General features: G+C 46.3%; 1 protein-coding gene across 3 annotated transcripts in view; it reads left to right on the forward strand.

Annotated features, from left to right (window-relative positions):
* The window catches only part of LOC139048746 (guanine nucleotide-binding protein G(o) subunit alpha-like), a 40228-nt gene that overhangs the window by 1157 nt on the left and 19887 nt on the right, over positions 1–19184 (forward strand). For 2 of the 3 annotated variants that reach the window (XM_070523303.1, XM_070523304.1), the window contains exons 2-6: positions 3833–4066; positions 7995–8086; positions 11241–11333; positions 15605–15765; positions 16668–16796. In XM_070523303.1, the coding sequence (XP_070379404.1) occupies positions 3943–4066; positions 7995–8086; positions 11241–11333; positions 15605–15765; positions 16668–16796 (599 nt within the window). In that variant the 5' untranslated portion in view covers positions 3833–3942. Of the gene's footprint in view, positions 1–560; positions 580–3832; positions 4067–7994; positions 8087–11240; positions 11334–15604; positions 15766–16667; positions 16797–19184 lie in introns of those variants that run through there. The other variant, XM_070523305.1, reaches the window with a different exon arrangement.

Genomic DNA, 19184 nt, shown 5'->3' on the forward strand with positions numbered 1-19184 from the left:
CGCTGCATAACTCACCGGCCGCCAACGCTCCATTGGGAGCGCGCGTAGTTTGCGTGCCTGCTTCGTTCGTTTGCGTGCTCGTTTCTTTTTGTTGTGTGAAATCGCGTGCATCGACTGCTGAGGTGTGGCTCGGCGGCTCTGCACGGGCGTGTAGCAGGAGATTGGCCGCGCGCTCTTTTGAGCGATGCGAGAGATTGCGGCGTGAAAAAGTGGCGGGGTGGAGCTTGCAAGCGCTCGCTTGTCGGCTGCGATTGGCGCGTAGCTGCTTGTTTTTCTCGCGTCTGTCTTGCGCAAAGGCGCTCGGCTCGGGCGCGCGAGTAATAATATCGGTGCACAGCTACACTGGGCTGTCTCTGCACAGCTGTCTTGGGCGCGCACTCGAAACTAAATGTGCGGGGCTTTTGCGTGTAGTCCAGTTTGCCGTGTTGTATTCTTTTCAGCGTCACGGAGTCGTTCTGATAACTAGTCTGTGTGCCTGCACTGTTGTATACACTCACAAATTTAGCCAAGCGCATTCTACAGGTTTTCAAGAAACGCTGTGCAAGCCAAGCGGATGTTGCTTCTGCACATGCCTTATGCGTATGTCAACAAAAATTCACTAATAAACTTTTTTAAATTACGAACTTTAGCACACATGTTGTGTAGTTATGGAGCCAATATGTGCTTAAAGATGTGGCAGGGAATGCCGAACACAGCACTTTGAAGGAACGCTTACGCAAAATGCAGTGCCAGCACATGGGCCTTTGTTTTTCCACCAAGCTTTTCTGTGCACACTGGTGTGAAAAATTGTGTGCAATATTTATGTCGAATATTTTGAGGGCGTATGTATTAAAACTGGGGATAGCCAAAGCATTTCTATTGAATGTGCATTTCTTCAGCACTCATTTGCTTCAATTCCACAATCACATGCATCCAGGCTAACAATGTAAATCATGAATCATAGTATGTGTTTCATAAGGGCAAAGTTTTTGCAAACAATATTTGCCAAAGCGCATAAACCATCTTTAAAAGCATCATTTGTGTAGCTCGCAAAGTGTGCTTAGTGTGATTGGTGTAACGTTAGAAGCAAGAGCATGTTGCTGGGCTAGTTGGTTTGTACTTGCAGGATTTAAAAAGTGCACACACATGTCGCGTGACGAAAGAAGACAGACGCAGGGCCATGCACCTGTCCCATATCCATTTTCTTTCGCACCATCTCAAGCTGTGCACTTCTTGAAACTTGCAATTGAGAGAGAGAAAGACATCATACAGATAGGAAAACAAAATGTGACCTGAATCCAGACACCTAATAAGTGTATTCATTATAAGAACATTTTTGCTTGCACAAATGTGGCAAGTGTTGGCAACATGGCAAACGAAAGCGTTGGCATTAAGCCAACACTTGTGACAGTGGCTCAGCGTGCTAGAAAAGGGGATTTTTAACATTTCTCTCTTACATTTTACATTGTGAACATATTTTTTCACGTGGCTAGAGCTGGCAGTATTATACTTTACGTAATGAAAATTAAGAGTAGTAGTCCGTGCAGACAATGATGCACAGAAAAATGTCACACTTTCGGCAATGAATCAGCATGCTTGAGTCGCATCGAGTTTTCAGCCACTCTGTGGACAATCCTCAGGAATTGGCCAGTGATTGCTGTCATCGAATCTTCTGGAGCTCGTCGGCGTTGGCCTTGAGGTGTGCATGCCTCAGCGATGAACGGATGGACAAATCTTAAGAGTTTCCCTATTGAAATGGTGTGGTGGCAGATGCCACCAAGATCATCACTTTTACCTTTCTTCTGCGCCTAGTTTCATTCTTTAACACCCCCGGTTTGTGCTAACAACTCATTAATCCCGAAAGAAATTTATTGCCCTAAATTATATTCTTTATGTTCCTTACTCTTGCACCAGCAGTAATTTTTTTTTTTACCATTCTCCACCACAGGTTAGGTAAACTTTCCTTTACTGTCCCTAAAATCCCAGTGCCTAGCATAGGGTTTCTACATCCTCACTGATCTCTGGATGTATACTGTGATGTGCTAACAAAACACATTGTTTCGACATTATTTTCACATGCTATGCATGGCACTATTGTCATCATCGGCAAAGTTCCTCCTATAACACCTTCAGTGCTGTGATTGCTACTCTAGTTGTTCCAAACTGCTCCAAAAGGCAAACCTTGCTGCATCCTGCTGCATTTTCCTTAATGCGCATTAAAGCAGCACCAGAATTTGTTTTCTGCTACTTTCTAAGAGAAAACTACCCTATAGACTCGTGTAAGGGCCGCATGCATGTAAGGGCTGCACTCCCAACTTGGCAGCCCAAAATTTTGAGAAAAAACATTTCCAGCAGAGAAGCAATCGCGTTCAGTGCCCCGATGCTGCTCGCGCGCATTGGTGAATTTTGGTACGCTGCGTACTTCTGCATGTCGCTACTAGGTGGTGAGAGTTGTGAGTCAACCTCTGATGCAGTGGTCTCAAGGTTCTCAAGCATATTACAGTTAAACATTACAGTAGGAGGGAGCTTAGGACTTGCCCTTTAATACCATATAATTTTTTTTTATTGCGATATACATTGCACTGAAAATTAATTAATAAGGATATGAGAAGTCACTTATGCGCTTTCCCATACAATGTCAGAGGTGCCAATCTTGGTGGAATGTTTAGGTCTCAAATTCTTGCTGTTGGCAAAAAGGTGCTGGCAGTTCATTCAGAAAGCAAGAAAAAAAAAGTGCACCCTGCACCTCAGAAAAGTTAAAATGGATGAAAACGCAGTTTGCGCCTTCAGTGTTCGTATGCACACACCACCACTGACGAGGATAAGAGAGATAGATGGAGTTTGACAAATCATGTAATGTGTGGAGCAGGTAATGGACCCTTTGCATAACTGTAAAGCTAGCTTTTCAGCCAGGCAGTGTGCCCAGCTAACGACAGCATGGTCATTTCTGCAAACAGCGCATACAAGTGTGGTTTGGTTGTGCCGTGACGTGGAAAACGCAGATGTGGCTCTTGTGATGAAACCATGCACATTAAGTGAGACCCAGCATGGGTAGCTAGCACTTCATTTGTAAGATTACCGGTGCTACCATGAGCTGGGCTAATGCAAAGTGCAGTTGTGAAGTGGAAAAAAAAAGGTCTATTGGTGTTCTATCAGAGAAATGGAATGGTGTGCTAAGGCTGGCTAAAGGAAGAGAAAAACACTCGACGATGGTGGATCATTGGCTGGTGCAGTGAAATTAGGAAGTTAGCAGGTATAAGATAGAGTCAGTTGATGTGGAACAAGCGTACCTGTATATTACTGGGAGAAGCGTTTGACCTGCAGTGGACTGGACTTAGGTAGGTTGATGACGATATAGGCCAGGCACCTGGGCAGAATCACCGTTTCACCATACAAGACCTGAAACTAACAGACGTATGTTGCTGCCATTTAAGTAACTTATGCACATCCTACAGGGAGCCCCGATGACTACCTTCTGTACTTTCATAATTGTTGAAGGATTCTTGTAGCACATTGGATAAATTTATTTTTAATAATATTAGTCACAGGTGGCGCTTTGTTGCACATCTATTCAGGTAACATCAGGTAGCGTTTATGTTGTGGAAAAATTTGTTATGCGAATGGTGCGTTATTAGTACTAAGTGACACGTTTTAAAAAGTAGCTAATGAAAAAAACCTTGCTGGAACTTCTTTCTTTCTATCTTTTGTATTTAATCATGATGTGGAATGCAACACAAAGGCCTTTGTCATTTGTTTTGTCCTTAAGCTGCAAATTCTACATTGGCTTTTTCGTGGTGTGGTTTCATGTGCACAAGGCTGTTCTGGCAATCACATTGGCATGGACTCGTTGCAGGCAGCTGCTGTACCATCAGCGGCAACAGCGGTGCGCGCCGTCTCCCACCAGTCGCCGTGTCATCAATTCCCTGTGGTGGTGCACGTGGCGGCACCCAGTGGTGATGGAGCATGGGGGGATGCCTCAGTCTTGACGATGAGGAGAGGAAGGCGCGCCTGCGCAGTGCCCAGATCGACCGGCAGATCGCCGAGCTTGCACGCCAGGAGTGCAATGTCATCAAGATCCTGCTGCTCGGTGGGTGCACGGTCCTCCTTTCCTCTTCCTTTGCTCCTCAGTATTCACCGTGGTGGCTTAGTGGCTATGGCTGCTAGGCGACCACTAGACGAAATGTGGCCACCGTGGCCAGGATTTGATCCCACGACCTCGTGCACAGTGGCACGAGATCGTGGGATCAAATCCTGGCCAAGGCAACCACATTTCATTGCGGACAAAATTAAAAAACTCCCTTGTGCCATGCATTGGGTGCACATTGAAAAACCTCAGCCAGTCGAAATTAATCCACAGTCTCCCACTATGGCATGCCTCATAATCAGAGTGTGGTTTTGGCATGTAAAACCAAAATACAATGCTTTTTTTTCCTGCTCCAGATACAGATTGTTGTGTAAATGGCAGCGTGAGGTATACATGACATTTCCAGCTAATGTGCTGGCTCTCGTGCTCATACTTCACACAGTGGAGGAAGTGCATGAAACCACATATAGGTGCTACATTCCTAAAGACAAATACTTAGTCGACGTGGACTGTTTAAATACCATTGCAGAAACCTTGCAACGCTTGTTTTGTGCCAAGAAAAGACTTAGTTTACAAGAAAATTGCATCTGAAAGGTCTGAATACCTTTTTTGAAATTCAAATCACCCACCACCCAACCGAGGTAGTGGTGAAGTTGCATACGCTATCAGCACCCTTTGCTGCCGTTCGTGAGTAAAGTGGCACCCAACAGATGATGGTACTGAGCCAAGACAGAGCGGTGGATTCGTCGCTGCGGCTGCTTTTTGGTCAAGTGGCCTAGACCATTCGGGCATCCCGCAACATCACATGGAAGTTGAATTCTCTGTTACTTGCAATTTGTACGAGTTTCGCGAGCCAGCAAAACCAGCACAGCACTATGCGATAACGAAACTACTAATACGAGAAAGCGTGGACGGTGCGAAATCAAGCGAAAACGAAACCTTTTGACCACCCGTGTCATTGTCAAGGGTAATTTCAATGAGTTCCTTTTGTAAAGATGACATAGAACTGGACAAGTAAAATTTTATTTCTCCTTACAATACAAGGATGTGTTGTTTTGCAACAAGTGGTTGAGTACTAGCGACAGAATTTAACTGAGGAGTGCTTTCGTCATCGGGCAAGTACTTGAATATCCCAGGGTAGTCTCTAATCGCGTTCTGCATTTACCTTTATTTCTCGATTATGAAGGCTCTGTTCGTGATAATATTGATGCCTTATTGTTTCTCGAGCACTGATCGATCACTTTAGTTGGACTGGATATTAGCCTTTAGTGTCCATTTAAGTGCGTAATTCATAATCAATCGAAAGTATATGTCATGTACAGCATTGCCATATAAAAACACGATTCAGCATTCACAGGAACAGGACGATGTACAGTCGAATGCACCTATAACAATAACAGTTTAAAATATATTTTGGATATAACCTGAGCAGCCGATGCACCGTCAACATTTGTATGTGTTCTGTGGTAAAATAAACTGCTGACTACAATGCTTCCATGCCGTGTCATTCGTTGTGACACTGAAATCTGGCTCCTAGGTGTGTCCACCGAAAGGAAAATTAATGCAAGATTCTTGGGAGGGAGGGGTGAAAGGAGGGTTACACAAGCCCGTTTGTCACACTTGCCTTTGGGCCATGCATCCTGCTCGTCACACCTTTGTTGCATCGCATCAGTGGCCTCATGCATCCCTCTCCCATTTCCCTTCCGCCTTCTCGCCAACGTCGGAGGTGTGGAAGGGAGATGGAAGAGAGGGTACGAAGGCATGCCGTGTCGGGTATGCTGGACAAAGGTAAGTGTGGCAAAATGGCTCACATTTTTCTTCTTTCTTTATTTTCCTGGATTTCGCGTTCCTTTTCTCTTCGGCGCAGACACCTAGTAGCCAGGTTCAATTGTTGTAGTTAATAAAGCAGTATGGGAACATTGTAGTAAGCATCTTACTTTACCTTAGACCATGCACAAAAGCTCAGCATGGGGCAGCTGCTTATTGTTACATTTGAATGTTGTGAAATACAGTAATGTATAAATGGGTTTGACTCCGTTTCTTTCTGTCTCAATGAAATGTTTGAATGTTTGTCCCCTCTGCTTACTTTCTTTTGACCCTGTTATAACAATTATCAGTTGTATCAATGGGATTTTCTTGGCACTTGAACGTTATTGTAAGTGGGTTCAATTGTAATGGCGAAACTGTGTGCATGTTTGTTTCACCCTAATAATGACAGGTGGCACCACTGTTCCATTGCAGCAAAATCACCTGCTCAACTTTTCTCCTTTCTTTCTCTCTCCCTTTGGCATGGCATAGCTGCAGATGACAAGTATTTCCAGTTCATAGGCATGTAGTAAGCTAGGCAAGCACGAAATGCCATCTCTGTGCAAAATTTGAGCGCAGGTGACTCGGAAGAGTTGTGTTCACACAATATATATTCAGTGCATGTATGTGTTACTTTGATATGGCACAAGGAATGTTCCTAATGTGCACAATGTCGAAGGAAGTAAGAGAAAGCCCGGAAGATGGCAAGCATGGAATGCAAATGGTGAATTTTGACTAGACAGCTTGGAATGAGAAGACGAAGGACAGAGAAATCGGTGCGAAAAGACTAAAGTGGTGTCGTTGATCCTAGTTTGTTAAATTTTCGCCCCCTAAAAAAATGCATGCCCACACTAGCTGGAAAACTCGTGCTGTGACTTCTGGTGAGCGGCAGTGTTTTTCTCGTGTGGTGTGGTGCACTGTGCAACTAAGAGTTGATCATACATAACTGCAGGTTGGGTTTTAGCTCATCGAGGGGTGTCTCCATAGTTTGTGTTCGATGGAGTTCAATCATGAAAGCGGTTATATACAGAAAAACCTAGCTTGCATCTCACTTTGTGCTTGAAATCTCATTGTCAGTGCATCTACATGCTCAGCTAGTCGTCACGATACCATATTAGGGTGACCTCTTTCTTTTCATACATTGATCTTTGCACGAGATCACACTTATCGCTTAGCCCTGAGAGGGCAGTTTATGTTTTTCTATTGCAGATTTCATAAATTCAGAATAACTTGGATCCAGAAAAATTCAGCAAATTAGAATTAGAATAACAACAAAGATTTCGTATTGTCTATGTGATTTATTCTTTAATACGCGAATGTTCAGTAACAAGTATTTAAGTACATAGTAAAATTCCTGTGACTAGTTTGTATCTCCAAAATAGCTGGAACAACCAGCATATGCAGCCATAGTAAAAGTCACGTGTACATGTGAGCACACACATATAAGTTTGCCTGAAAGAGCAGGCGAATGACAAATACGATGCAGTAGTTGCTTGCTGGATCACTAAATTGGATGCAATCTGATCTCCCATGTCAAGAGAAAAGAAAGACATGCATGGCATTGTCGTCAATCTCTGAACACTTGCCCGTCAACAGAGGAATTGGAAGCCTGTGAGAGAACCATGCCGGCAAGCACCTCATGGAAATGACGGGAAATGTGATACAAATTGGTTTTTGCTGCCCCCATAACCAGAAACTGTGTGCAGGTGGGAGCATGCAGCCAGCATGGTGGTGGCCACCAGTTTGCGAAGTGATGATTGTTTCTCACGGGATCCAAGCGGCAAATGAACATAAATATATTTTTTTGCTGGTGCTTCGTTGCAAAAGGCACATCTTTCAAACATGCAGTCCTCATGATACATGTATTTATTTATTTATTTATTTATTTACAAATACTGCAACCTCAATTTGAAGTTTGAGTAGGGTTTACATTTGCTAGGTCTTTGGAAATTGGCAAACAAAAAATAAAAAAAAATGAAAGAAAACATGTATGCCTTGTTTGCAGCTTGTTTTCACTACTATACACGTGGGGTGGTGACCCCGAAAGGGTTAATGATGGCCCACACATCAAGTTTGTTGCGACAGCTGGAGTCTTGACAGTGGCTTTGTTTCCATGTCCCACCAGGTGCTGGGGAGAGCGGCAAGAGCACCATCGTGAAGCAGATGAAAATCATCCACAGCGAAGGCTTCTCTGATGAAGAGCTGCGCAGCTTCAGGGTAAGCGACGAGGTCTCTCGGACCACGTCTCCCATTGGTTCCATGACTGCGTGCTTGCTTGCGTAGCATGATGCCCTCGTGGCAGAAGTTTCCGATGAACAACATAATAAAAAATAATAGTAATACAGCAGAACCCCGATTATATGATTTTTGTGTGAGCTTGCAAAAACATTGTATAATATACATCCTATAGTCCAACTAACAAAAATTACGTCTATAACACATAACTTTGTGCGGCAGAGTTGCAAGGAGCTTCACTTTAAACTATAGGCCAATACTCTGCAGGACTTAGAAACGAAAACTGCCAGAAAAGCACATGCAAAAAAAAAAAACATACTGCAGTGCAGGTGCCAGCCACAGTTTATTGGAGGGATTCAGCATATGGTGTACCACGATCCTCCCTGCCAGCATGCTCAAACATTTTTGTCTTCTAACCTACAAACTTTTAAAAAGTTGGTCAGTTTTTTTATAGACTTTCTTTGAACCACTTAGCAAGAGCATTCTTTTGAGCGAGCAGCATCGGCTAGGAGGCTATCTACAGCATCACTTGCACAGATGAACTTCCAAATGTTGTCGATGCTACGTAGCGTATCCACGAGCGTAGGCACTGGCACGGCAGCATCCGTGATGTCATTCTGCTCCGAGGCAATGGCCAACAGTGTCAGCACGAGGCAGTGCTCCTCGCACGTCCTGTCTCGTGCAACAACCCATGCGAAACCGAGAACCCAGCGATAGGCGCATGAAAGGTCTTGTGGGCTTGCGTGTTAACACAAAGCTCCGGACTGTGTATGTGAACACACATTTATGATACGATCTATGTGCCTTCCGGTAGCCTATCGGTTCAATCTTCACACAAGTTTTTATATGTTACTTACCTGCTGGGGCAGTAGTCTCAGGTAATCACTTTCAAAGATCAGTTTCGCGTGACTCAGCACTGGAAGCATCGAAGCAGGCGGCTGATAGCAGTCTTGGCACTGTGCAAAGATGGCAAGCTTGACTCACACTCTGACCAATAATGCGGAGGCATTCAGTGCCAAGTCACGTGAAAGTGAAACCATCTTGGCAAAAGAAGTGTGGAAGCTTGTGGACAAGCAGTAAACACAAAAGACACTGAAAGAGAGGAAGCGCAATGAAAGGATGAAGGTTAGAAGTGGTTGAGCGAGGCAAAGAGGAGGAGGAAAAACAAATGCTAAGAGGGCAGCGTACACGAAGGAAGGAAAAAGGAGGCTAGGGAGAGAGCCCAGAAACCACTTGTAATTTTCTGCATACGAAGGGGACTGCGTCGTAAAGGAGCTATTGAAGGCTGGGGGGGGAGGCGGGCAGCACTTCTCACGTGCTTGCCGTTAGGTTCGCAGTTTCACGTGGGTCATCACGTGAGATGGGACGAGCATATCTCGCATCGTATAGTTGAGGTCTTTAATGTATTGTTTCCATGAGGGCGGGAGTTCGCTAGGACTGCACTAATTTATCGTAAAACCCAGGTCGTTGCAAAATCGAGCGATGCATAACTGGGGTTTTGTTGTAATTGACAAAAATGACCCAATGGACTGTATTGATACGCATTTGCAAAGAATCACTTTGTTGGACAGCAAGTCCACTGTGGCTTGATTGGCACCATTTAACATGCTAAGGGTAGAACTAGTGCCGCGGGAGACCTCATTTGTAAGGACTTCGAATGCTTTAAGCACCTTATATCAAAACGTGGCCTCAGCGACTGGGAGTCAAACTCACTACATTGGGCTCAGTCGATAGAGGGCTGCAGGAATTTTGCAAGTGTCCACTGTGTTGGAAGATCATCTCTTTCATGTCGTTGCAGTTGGTTGGGATTGACACTGACTGGCACAGCTGTGGCAGATTGGCAGCTACAGACAGTGATGCAACAGATGCTGATTTGACAAAATTTCAGGAGTCCTTGTGCTTACTCTTACTGGCACTGGTCTGTCAGTGCGATTGTGCAATTGCTTGGCGTCTTTGTGGTGGCATTCTGCTACAAAATGTGGTGCGTTGCCTCTCGGATCAATCTACCAAGGAATACCATGCACTGTTCAGTGAGACCCACATTTATATGCAGGTATATATTATACACATTAGTCGTGGCCCAAGTGTGCTCTCACTGAATGTCTTACAGTAGACACATGCTAACAGTAATCGATGATTTAATAAACAAGCATTTTTGTCGGCAAAGGAGAGCATTATGATATACTTAAACTGGTCATGAATTTACTTGTTCAAGTAGACTATGGGAAGCAATACTTCCTAAATGTTACCACATTATCCACACAGTGCCATCGCACCTTGGCTAACTCCAGTCTTTAGTCTTCTTAGTTTGTGCCAACGCTGCAAAGAACTGGCCACTTTTTGCCATCACCCCAGTACCATCAAAACAAGTAGCTTTTGGAGCTAAACTAAATGTTGCAGACTGCTGCAAACCATGTTCTTGTGCAGAAGGGGTAGGTGCTGTCACGAACAATTTGGTGGTGATGCAACATTGTAGCCTGTGGCAACCCTAAGAATGCAGTGTCAAATACACTACTGTGCGCCTGAAATTGAATGTGTACCATGTTTACTCAATTATAATGGACCTCCTAGGGTAACACAGCCAGTTTTATTCGCGGTCAGAAATGGAAAGTGAAACACCCTCGATCGCACTGCGCACTCCGATCATCGAGAGGAACAGCATAATTTGTTTTCCCTCAGAAAAATAAATAATTTAAACTCTGAAGTTGCTGTAGGAGAGATTTATACGCGTCCCAATGCTGACAAACTTCCTGTGCTTAGATTATGACAAAGCAGTGCCTTTGAGATTGGAAGATTGTGTTTGAGATTGGGAGGGTGGAATTTGGGTCTTCCCTATCGCATTCGTAGTCGATTCTGACGAGCACGTTATATTTCAATAAATTTTTCCAGAAAAAGATTCTGGCCGTTGTAATCGAGCGAATGTGGTGTATAGATGAGCCAGACAGCTGCATTAGCCCATTAGTGTGATGTCACGGCAGAAATGGACTTCTTTCAGTATCGGCATTTCTCGGGAGTTAGGTTGCCGAGATGTGGTTCTGTGGGCGAAATTTTTGTGGAAGTCTCGGCTTATACTGAGCACAGTGTGTGCTGGCAGTCACTCAGCTATATTTTGTCAAATGGTGCCTGTGCCATGCAGCCGACGGTGCTGGACAACCTGCTGGGCTCCATGAAGTACGTCCTGACAGGCATGGGCATCCTGCGCATCAACCTTGAGAATCCCAAGAACAAGGTGGGCACACAAGATGCTTCGGTTTAAGCCTAGCCTCTTGCATTTTTGCAGTGCCTGCTGAGTCATGCATGTGCACGGGAAGTCGAAGCCACTTTTAACAATATTCAACTGCCAAGAAAATGCCATTGTAGCCAATAATTGTTATGACCAGGTTGCATTAAAAAAAGCTGATGGGACAAACATTCAAACATTTTAATTAGGCAGAACTACAGTCGAACCCACTTATGGCATTACTGGTTTTAACAATACACGGATGTAACAATGAGGAACTGCTGCACTCTGAACTTTTGTATGTGTTCTGTAGTAAACTAAACTGCTTACTATAATGTTCCTGTGCTGCATTATTGGCTATAAAAATTAAATCTGGCTACTAGGTGTCTGCGCTGAAAAGTAACGAAACGCAGGGCAAGAAAAAAAAAAATGCCAGCTAGTTTGCCACAGCCCCTGCCTTTGTGCCATTCACCCTGCATGGCACACCTTTGTCACCCCTCTTTCGTCTCTCTTCCACCCCTCCGGTGTGAGGGGGCGTACGAGGCTGGCAATGTGATGCGATGAAGGCGTGCCGTGCAGGATAAGCGGTACAAAGGTGGATGTGGCGAAGTGGCTTACATTGTCCTTTCTTTTTTTTGTTTAAGCTAATAGCTTTCTTTGGCCCTTTTGACCATATTTACTGTAGGTCATTGGTAAGGCCGCAGCCGGATGTGGGCGAAGAAAAGCGCCAGCGAAAAAGGTGCATACTTTCAGACAACCAAGTTCAAAGAAGGGGGGGGAGGTCATTATGCATGAGCCCTCGCACAATGGAGTGGTGAGGAGGGATGGGAACGGAGGCAAGGGCACTGTCACTTCCGTAATTCGCTTGCTGATTTGCCGCAGGAAGGCAAGGGACAGTTCGCATGTTCTCGGGCTTGCGAGTTTTGGGGAGGAGCTGGAGGGAGGAGGAGAGAGGAGGCTTTCATTCGTTCATAACAGGACGTGCTGTAACGTCTGGTGACAAAAGAGGTAGCTTGCTTGCCCGAGCTGAATTACTCCAGGCACCAGATATATTAGGTCCTTGACACTGTGGCAGGAACATACTGAAGCAGCTAAGGCCTAACTGCTGTTAGCACTCTTTTAACCTATGCACGGGCTCGCTGAATCAACTCGACTGACCCTCCCGCCTACCTCCAATGTGTGGGATACTCTAATGGACCACACATCCTTTGGGAATGTCCCGCCATCCGGCCCCACTTGGCCCAATATCCCACGTGGCCCAGCCTGGCTCGATCAAGTGACATCTGCAGAAGACGAGCAGTATCTTTATCTGAGCCAGAAAGACGCCCTGCAACAAGGGTGTTGTGTCGCTAGCGACCAAGTTTTGTCATCATCATCGTTTGTCACATGTCCATCTCCATGGCTGTCAGGAAAGAACTCCTTGAGGCTGAAGGAAGATGGCAAGGGAAATGGTGTATGCTCTCGAGCAAGCGAGTACTAGCGGGGATGGGTGGCAAGAAGGGGAGGGGATAATCACCTCACTCTCTTGTCCATCCGTTTGTTCGTTTGGGCTATCACTTACATTGACAGTTGTCACCGATGGTTTGTGCATAATAATTTTTTATTTGTCAATGCAAAAAAGGTGTTTTATGCTTGCTGTACGGCACAAACACGATTGTAGTGAAGCTGCTCGTTGTTGTTTTTTCTGTGGATATTACTTATTTTTATTCTTTCGGTACACACACCTGGTAACCAAATTTTTATAACTGACAATGCGGCATGTGAGCATTGTAGTAAGCAGTTTATTTCACCACTGAATGCATACAAAAGTTGATTGTTCACCAGCCAGTGTATTGTTAAAACTGGTATATTACTATAAGTGAGTCCGACTGTATATGGCCTGATACCACCATCATCATCTGCTCATTTTATATCCACAATAGGATGAAAGCTTCTTCCTGGTGAACTCTAATTATACAGTCAAACCCCGTTACAACGAACACCACATTAACGAACATTTCAGATTAACGAACTTTTATGAAATCCCGTGCCGACTGCTTGTAGTTTCAATGTAAAAATATTTCACTACTACGAACTTCAGAATAACGAACATTTCAAAATAACGATCGTTATTTAATTTCCGTGTCATCTTAACAACACCTCAGTACTAAGAACTCATATCCCGAAATGCGAGGATTCTTAGATTTCAGTGTATCCGTCGCGGCAGTCGGAGCTCTAAGCTAGCAGACAACGCAGCGCGAAGAGCGGGCCGCCTTGCAACTTGCTTCCCGCAAAAACCTGAGATGGCGCGGAAGGAGAAAGATGCGGGCGGAGACTTTTTTTTTATGCGAAGCATATTACGAGAGCTCAACCCAGCTCCTCAGGCGCGGCGGTGTCGCCTTGAAACCACGTGACACCGTGACGTCACGACAGAGGAGAAGTGGCTTTGGCCCAACTCTTGCAAGACGGGCTGGGTGGGAATCGAACCAGGGTCTCCGGAGTGTGGGACGGAGACGCTACCACTGAGCCACGAGTACGATGCTTCAAAGCGGTACAAAAGCGCCTCTAGTGAATGCGGTGTTGCCTTAGAAACGAGCTGTTTCTAAGGCATGCGTCTCTTGCTCAGGCGCACATTTCGTTGCCGCGCCGAACGCTGCTTTGCTCGACGCTCACCGCGTCCAATGCGGGGCGCGTAGTCGCTGCCCTGTAGCCCATTGTCTTACACCCCTTGGCGGGTCGACGGGAACGCTGTCGCGTTCCACTCTTGAAGGCGAAGCAGTAATGCATGAGTTGTTTCTTCGTCTAGCCGAACCAAATATAGCCAAGCAACAGCAGTTCACCAGGCTAAACAGTGGTTCAACAACTAAAATAAAGGATAGTATGCTTCGCATCCTGGGCTTAACCTTACCTAAGCCACAGCCATTTTTTTCCTTCTCCGTTGTGGAGGCAACGACGCACCAGGTTTTGTGAGTGGAGAGGCGGGGAGCATGGGCTCGTAAAACCTGAGACGGTGCGGCAGAAGAAAAAAAAAAGTAGTAATTAACGCTGAAGTGGGCCTTTTTTTTTTTTCCTGTTGCGGAGGTGACGACGCATCACGTTTTTCTTGCTTGTTTTCTCAGTTGTTCGCGTGCTGTCACCCGTATCAGGCCTGTGCATCTTGTTTTTCTTCTGGTTATATTATTGTGTTAGAAGTGCGTGCCGGCGTTCGCGTTGCCATGAGCTCAACAACTCTAACCACGGCGAAGAAGCGAAAGCAGTTTTCTTTGAGCGAGAGAGTAGAGATTCTTCGCGAGATAGAAGACGGGAAGAAACAATCCGTCGTGGCTAAAGAACGTGGAGTGGCGCGGTCGACGATCGCCACGATTCTCAAAGATAAGGAGAAAATCTTTAAGCAGCAGCAAGAATCTTGCTGCACGTTACGGCAGCACCCGAAGACCGCGACGAGTCCGTGTCGGCCACAGATGCGTTGGACTGCTTGCGAAAACTCCGCATATTTATAGCCAAAAGCGGCACAGCGACCGAAGGCGTGCATAAGAATGCGGATGGTCTGGAATCGTTCGTGCTGCAGAGTCTGTGCTGCACCCGTCAGAAGACGATCACGGACTATTTCAAATAAATGTGCCTTGTCTGACGATCACGTGTGCATTGTGTGAGAAACGAGTTCAAGGAGGTACCGTTTCAAAGGTAGGACGCTTGCGTTACTGAAATGCTATTGTTATGGCAAATTTTTGGGCTTTCACTATAACGACCTTTCAGAATAACGAACATTTTCCCGCGGTCCCCTGAAGTTCGTTGTACCGAGATTTCACTGTAGTACCTTTGTCTTGTGCCAACTGTAACCCATCTTACGCCTGCAAATATCCTAAATTTCATCACATTATTTTCTCTGCTGTTGTTGACCGTGCTTCCCTTTTCTTGGCCCCAATCCTGTTACTCCACTTGACCATTGGTTATCTGCCCTATACATTAACATGGCCTGCCCCGCACCATTTCTCCCTCATGATGTCAACTAGAATGTTGGCAACCCTCGTTTGCCATCTAATAGTCATTTCCTCTTATCATTCCTCTAAAGTTGTTAAGGTATTTCAAGACGTCTTACTTTCTATTGATGAATACACTCCTTGCGCGAGTGTTTATGTTCTTTTCTCCTTATTGCAATGACAATTGTCTAAGGTATTTCGAGACGTCTTACTTTTTATTGATGAATACCTTCCTTACGTGAGTGTTTATGTATGTTTTTTTCTCCTTATTGCAATGGCAATCGTCTGAGCCTAACCTTAAGCTGGTCCATTGCGCTGAAGATGTATGCGCAGACGGTGCTGAGCTGTCAGTGCTGCTTTGATGAGAGCATGACCATGCTGCCATTTGTGGCGTCCGCCCTGAAGAACCTCTGGAACGACAAGGGTGTCCGGTTGGCTGTCGCACGGGGCTTCGAGTACGAGCTCAACGACTCTGCGCTGTAGTGAGTGATGCACCAATGTACTTCCTCTAAGACTTGGGGGCCCTGTTCCTACAAGCAGCTGTAGCCAGAACTGGTGGTTATAGTGCTACAAGTGCTGCTGCCCTGTGCAATGATAGTGTGCGGTGATAGTGACAGCCTGTTGTTGTGTACCTGTGCTCCCTCTCTCTCTCTTTCCCTCTCTCCCCAGCGTAGGGTAGCAAACCGGATCTTCCCCTCTGGTTAACCTTCCTTAGTTTCCCCTTTCTTTCATCTCTCTCTGTCGTTTAGAGCCCTGTGTGAACAGTAAGCAGTAAACAGAACTGGCTGAACTTCCAGCTGCAAATGGCCACCTTTTAATGGGGGCAAAATGCAAAAAAAAAAACAATTGTGTACTTAGATTTAGGTGCATGTTAAAGAACTACAGGCAATTAAAATTAATCTACAGCGCTAATTAATCAACCATGACGAATTAACCCTAATTTTGCACTATGTCCGGGGGAAAAGTCTGTTTGTTATGCTAGTAAATGTGGTACACTGTTTCTCTATGTGTTCATGCATATGTTTATATTTGACAGCCTGAGATAGCACACTGCATTATATTCGCAACCAGGCTCAGAATATAATGTGAGATTGTAATTATGATGTGCAAAACAACAAAAAGCTGAGGGAGTTTCCATTATGATTTTAAAAAGCAGGCAAAAAAAAAAGCTTTGTGTTGTCCTTTTCATGTCTCTTGGGGTAATGTTTTCTTACGCCTGCTTTTGAGAAGTCATCTTTGAGATGCTTTTGCAAGTCAGGAGGTGATGTGTGCGTGCCCACTAGGCTACAGAGGGCAAGGTGACATGATGGTGCTTCATTGCGACAAAGCTGCAAGCAGAACAACAATGTGGGGAAATGGATGACCGTGCCCACCTCTTTTGCAGCCTGTTTGAGAACATGGACCGCATCTGCTCGGAGAAGTACATGCCGACGCCACGGGACGTACTCAGGGCCCGAGTGCGCACCAACGGCATCATCGAGACCCACTTCAAGATCGACGACATTGTCTTCAGGTAGGGGTCACAGAACGTTGTTACGTGCAGAAAGACACGGGCAAAAGAGACTACTAGTATTTACACTATATTCACAAGAGCAGCACAGTCAGAGGCCAATATGGTGACCAGCTCATGCCAAGCCCCTAGATGCCCATCTTCATCTTCCTTTGCACCATGTCTCATAAGCGCGTCTGTTGTATTGCAATAATATCTCCACAATCGATTCTGCGTGGAGTCGATATGTCTTGGTTGCATGTATGTAGCAAGCAACACGTTTGTTTTGAATTGGCTGATTTGATGTGGAGCTTCAGCTGGTGTCGCCAATGTTTGCCACTACCAACCGTTTTGAATGTACTGCCTCGCAAAGGAGCTGTTTCAACATTACCCTGGTCTTGGCTTCTTGGCAATGAGCACCATACGTAATTTTGGTTGTAAAACACCTTGAAGTGCATCTGAAGTAGATGGAAGGGCTAGATAGTGTTAATTGGTATTGGGACTCGGTGATCTATCTTGGACTTATATGCTTTCCGTAATCTGACTTGCATGCAACATTGTGAATACGCTAAACCATTGTCTCTTTCATACTTGTAAGAGGTTTATACCTTCAGAAGAAAACAAAAGCTTGGCCATCATGTAATGTGACCAAGAATCAGTTGCCTAGGCAACGTCTAGCGGCATCGCACGCTTACTTTTTATAGCCTCCACTTGACTGCGCCTTGTCTGCTTGCACTTCCTCCTTCCACTGTGTCATCTACTGCAATGAAGGTTGTAGTGAATCCGATTCCGCCGCCGCCGCCGCCGTGAACGTCTGCACAACGAGCGGATGTTTATGTTCGCGGCGCCGGCCCCCTCGGCGTGGAAGTCACGTACAATAAAGTTTCAGTTTCACCGGCGCTCGGCTGCTCGCCGGTCGCTCTCAAAGTTCGTTCTCTTCTCTCTGCGCGCGTCTGTCTATAGCGGACGCATTTCGCGCCCCTATAGCTTGGTGACCCAGACATAGCAAGCTCACGCAATGGAAGACGAAATGAACACTACAGTGTTCAGCAACGACGCCCCGGCTCCTCAGCCCCAATCAACAGTGCCAGGCGACATCCCTGCCCCCAGCGCTGCCATGGACGCCATTTCCAATGCCCAGCTGCGGCTGCCGCCGTTTTGGCCAAAGAATCCCGCCGTGTGGTTCACGCAAGTAGAAGCCCTCTTCGATCTGCGGCGCATCACATCGCAACGTGTGATGTACCTGCATGTCGTCTCAGCACTTTCCTCCGAGGTAGCTGATGAGTTTGACGACGTCATGAGAGCCCCACATCCGGCCACGCCCTACGACCATTTCAAGGCCATAGTGCTCACACGCAAAACCGTGTCCGAGAGAAGCCGCTTGCAGCAACTCCTCAACGCGGAAGAACTCGGCGATCGCCGACCATCGCAGCTATTACATCGGATGCGACAGCTACTCGGCGACCGTACCCAAGACTCCGAGAGTCCACTATTGCGCGAGCTGTTTCTGCAACGCTTGCCTCAGACACTTGTCGTGGTTTTGGCAGCTGCGGATGATATGCCTCTTGACAAACTGGCAGAGCTCGCGGACCGCGTGAACGACTACTCCGGCGCAAGCTCCGCGGTGTCCTCGACCACTGTCACATCAGACCTCGAGGCCCGGCAATCTCGCCTCGAGGAGAAAATTGACAGGCTGATGGACACCATGGCAGCAATGCAGATGGACACGCCTCGTCGCTCTCCACTGGCGAAAGGTGGCTCACGTTCGCGTTCCCGTTCCCGCCCAAGACACACTTCTGACGGCTTCTGCTGGTACCACACCAGGTTTGGCGCCAGCGCTGCAAAATGTCGACAGCCTTGTCGCTGGCAGGGAAACATGGAAGTGAGTCACTAATGGCGGCGCGTGACTCAACCGCTACGGGAAGCCGCCTATTCTACATCACAGACAGGATCGCAGGCCATCGCTTTCTTGTGGACACTGGTGCAGAGGTAAGCGTCATTCCTGCCTCTCGCCAGGACCGACACCGTTGTCCGAGGACTGCGCCTTTGCAAGCTGTAAATACATCCTCAATCGCAACATATGGCCAACGCTCCCTCACCATTGACCTGGGCCTGCGTCGCATATTTCGGTGGATTTTCATCCTCGCCGACGTGCGCTTCGCCATATTAGGTGCGGACTTTCTTACCCATTTCGGTTTGAACGTGAATCTCCGCACCCGTCAACTTGTGGACTGTACGACCAGCCTCTCCGTGCAAGGTATCCTCGCACCGCTGTCCGCCTCTACGCAACCAGCTCCACATTCGCCATCATCAGAATTTGCCTTTATCGTCAGTGAATTTCCTGAACTTACCAAACCTACCAATTTGGAACTTCCAGTGCGGCACACTGTGACGCACCACATCGTCACCACG

The sequence above is a fragment of the Dermacentor albipictus genome, chromosome 8 (assembly GCF_038994185.2).
Source record: "Dermacentor albipictus isolate Rhodes 1998 colony chromosome 8, USDA_Dalb.pri_finalv2, whole genome shotgun sequence".
Classification (NCBI taxonomy): Eukaryota; Metazoa; Arthropoda; class Arachnida; order Ixodida; family Ixodidae; genus Dermacentor; species Dermacentor albipictus.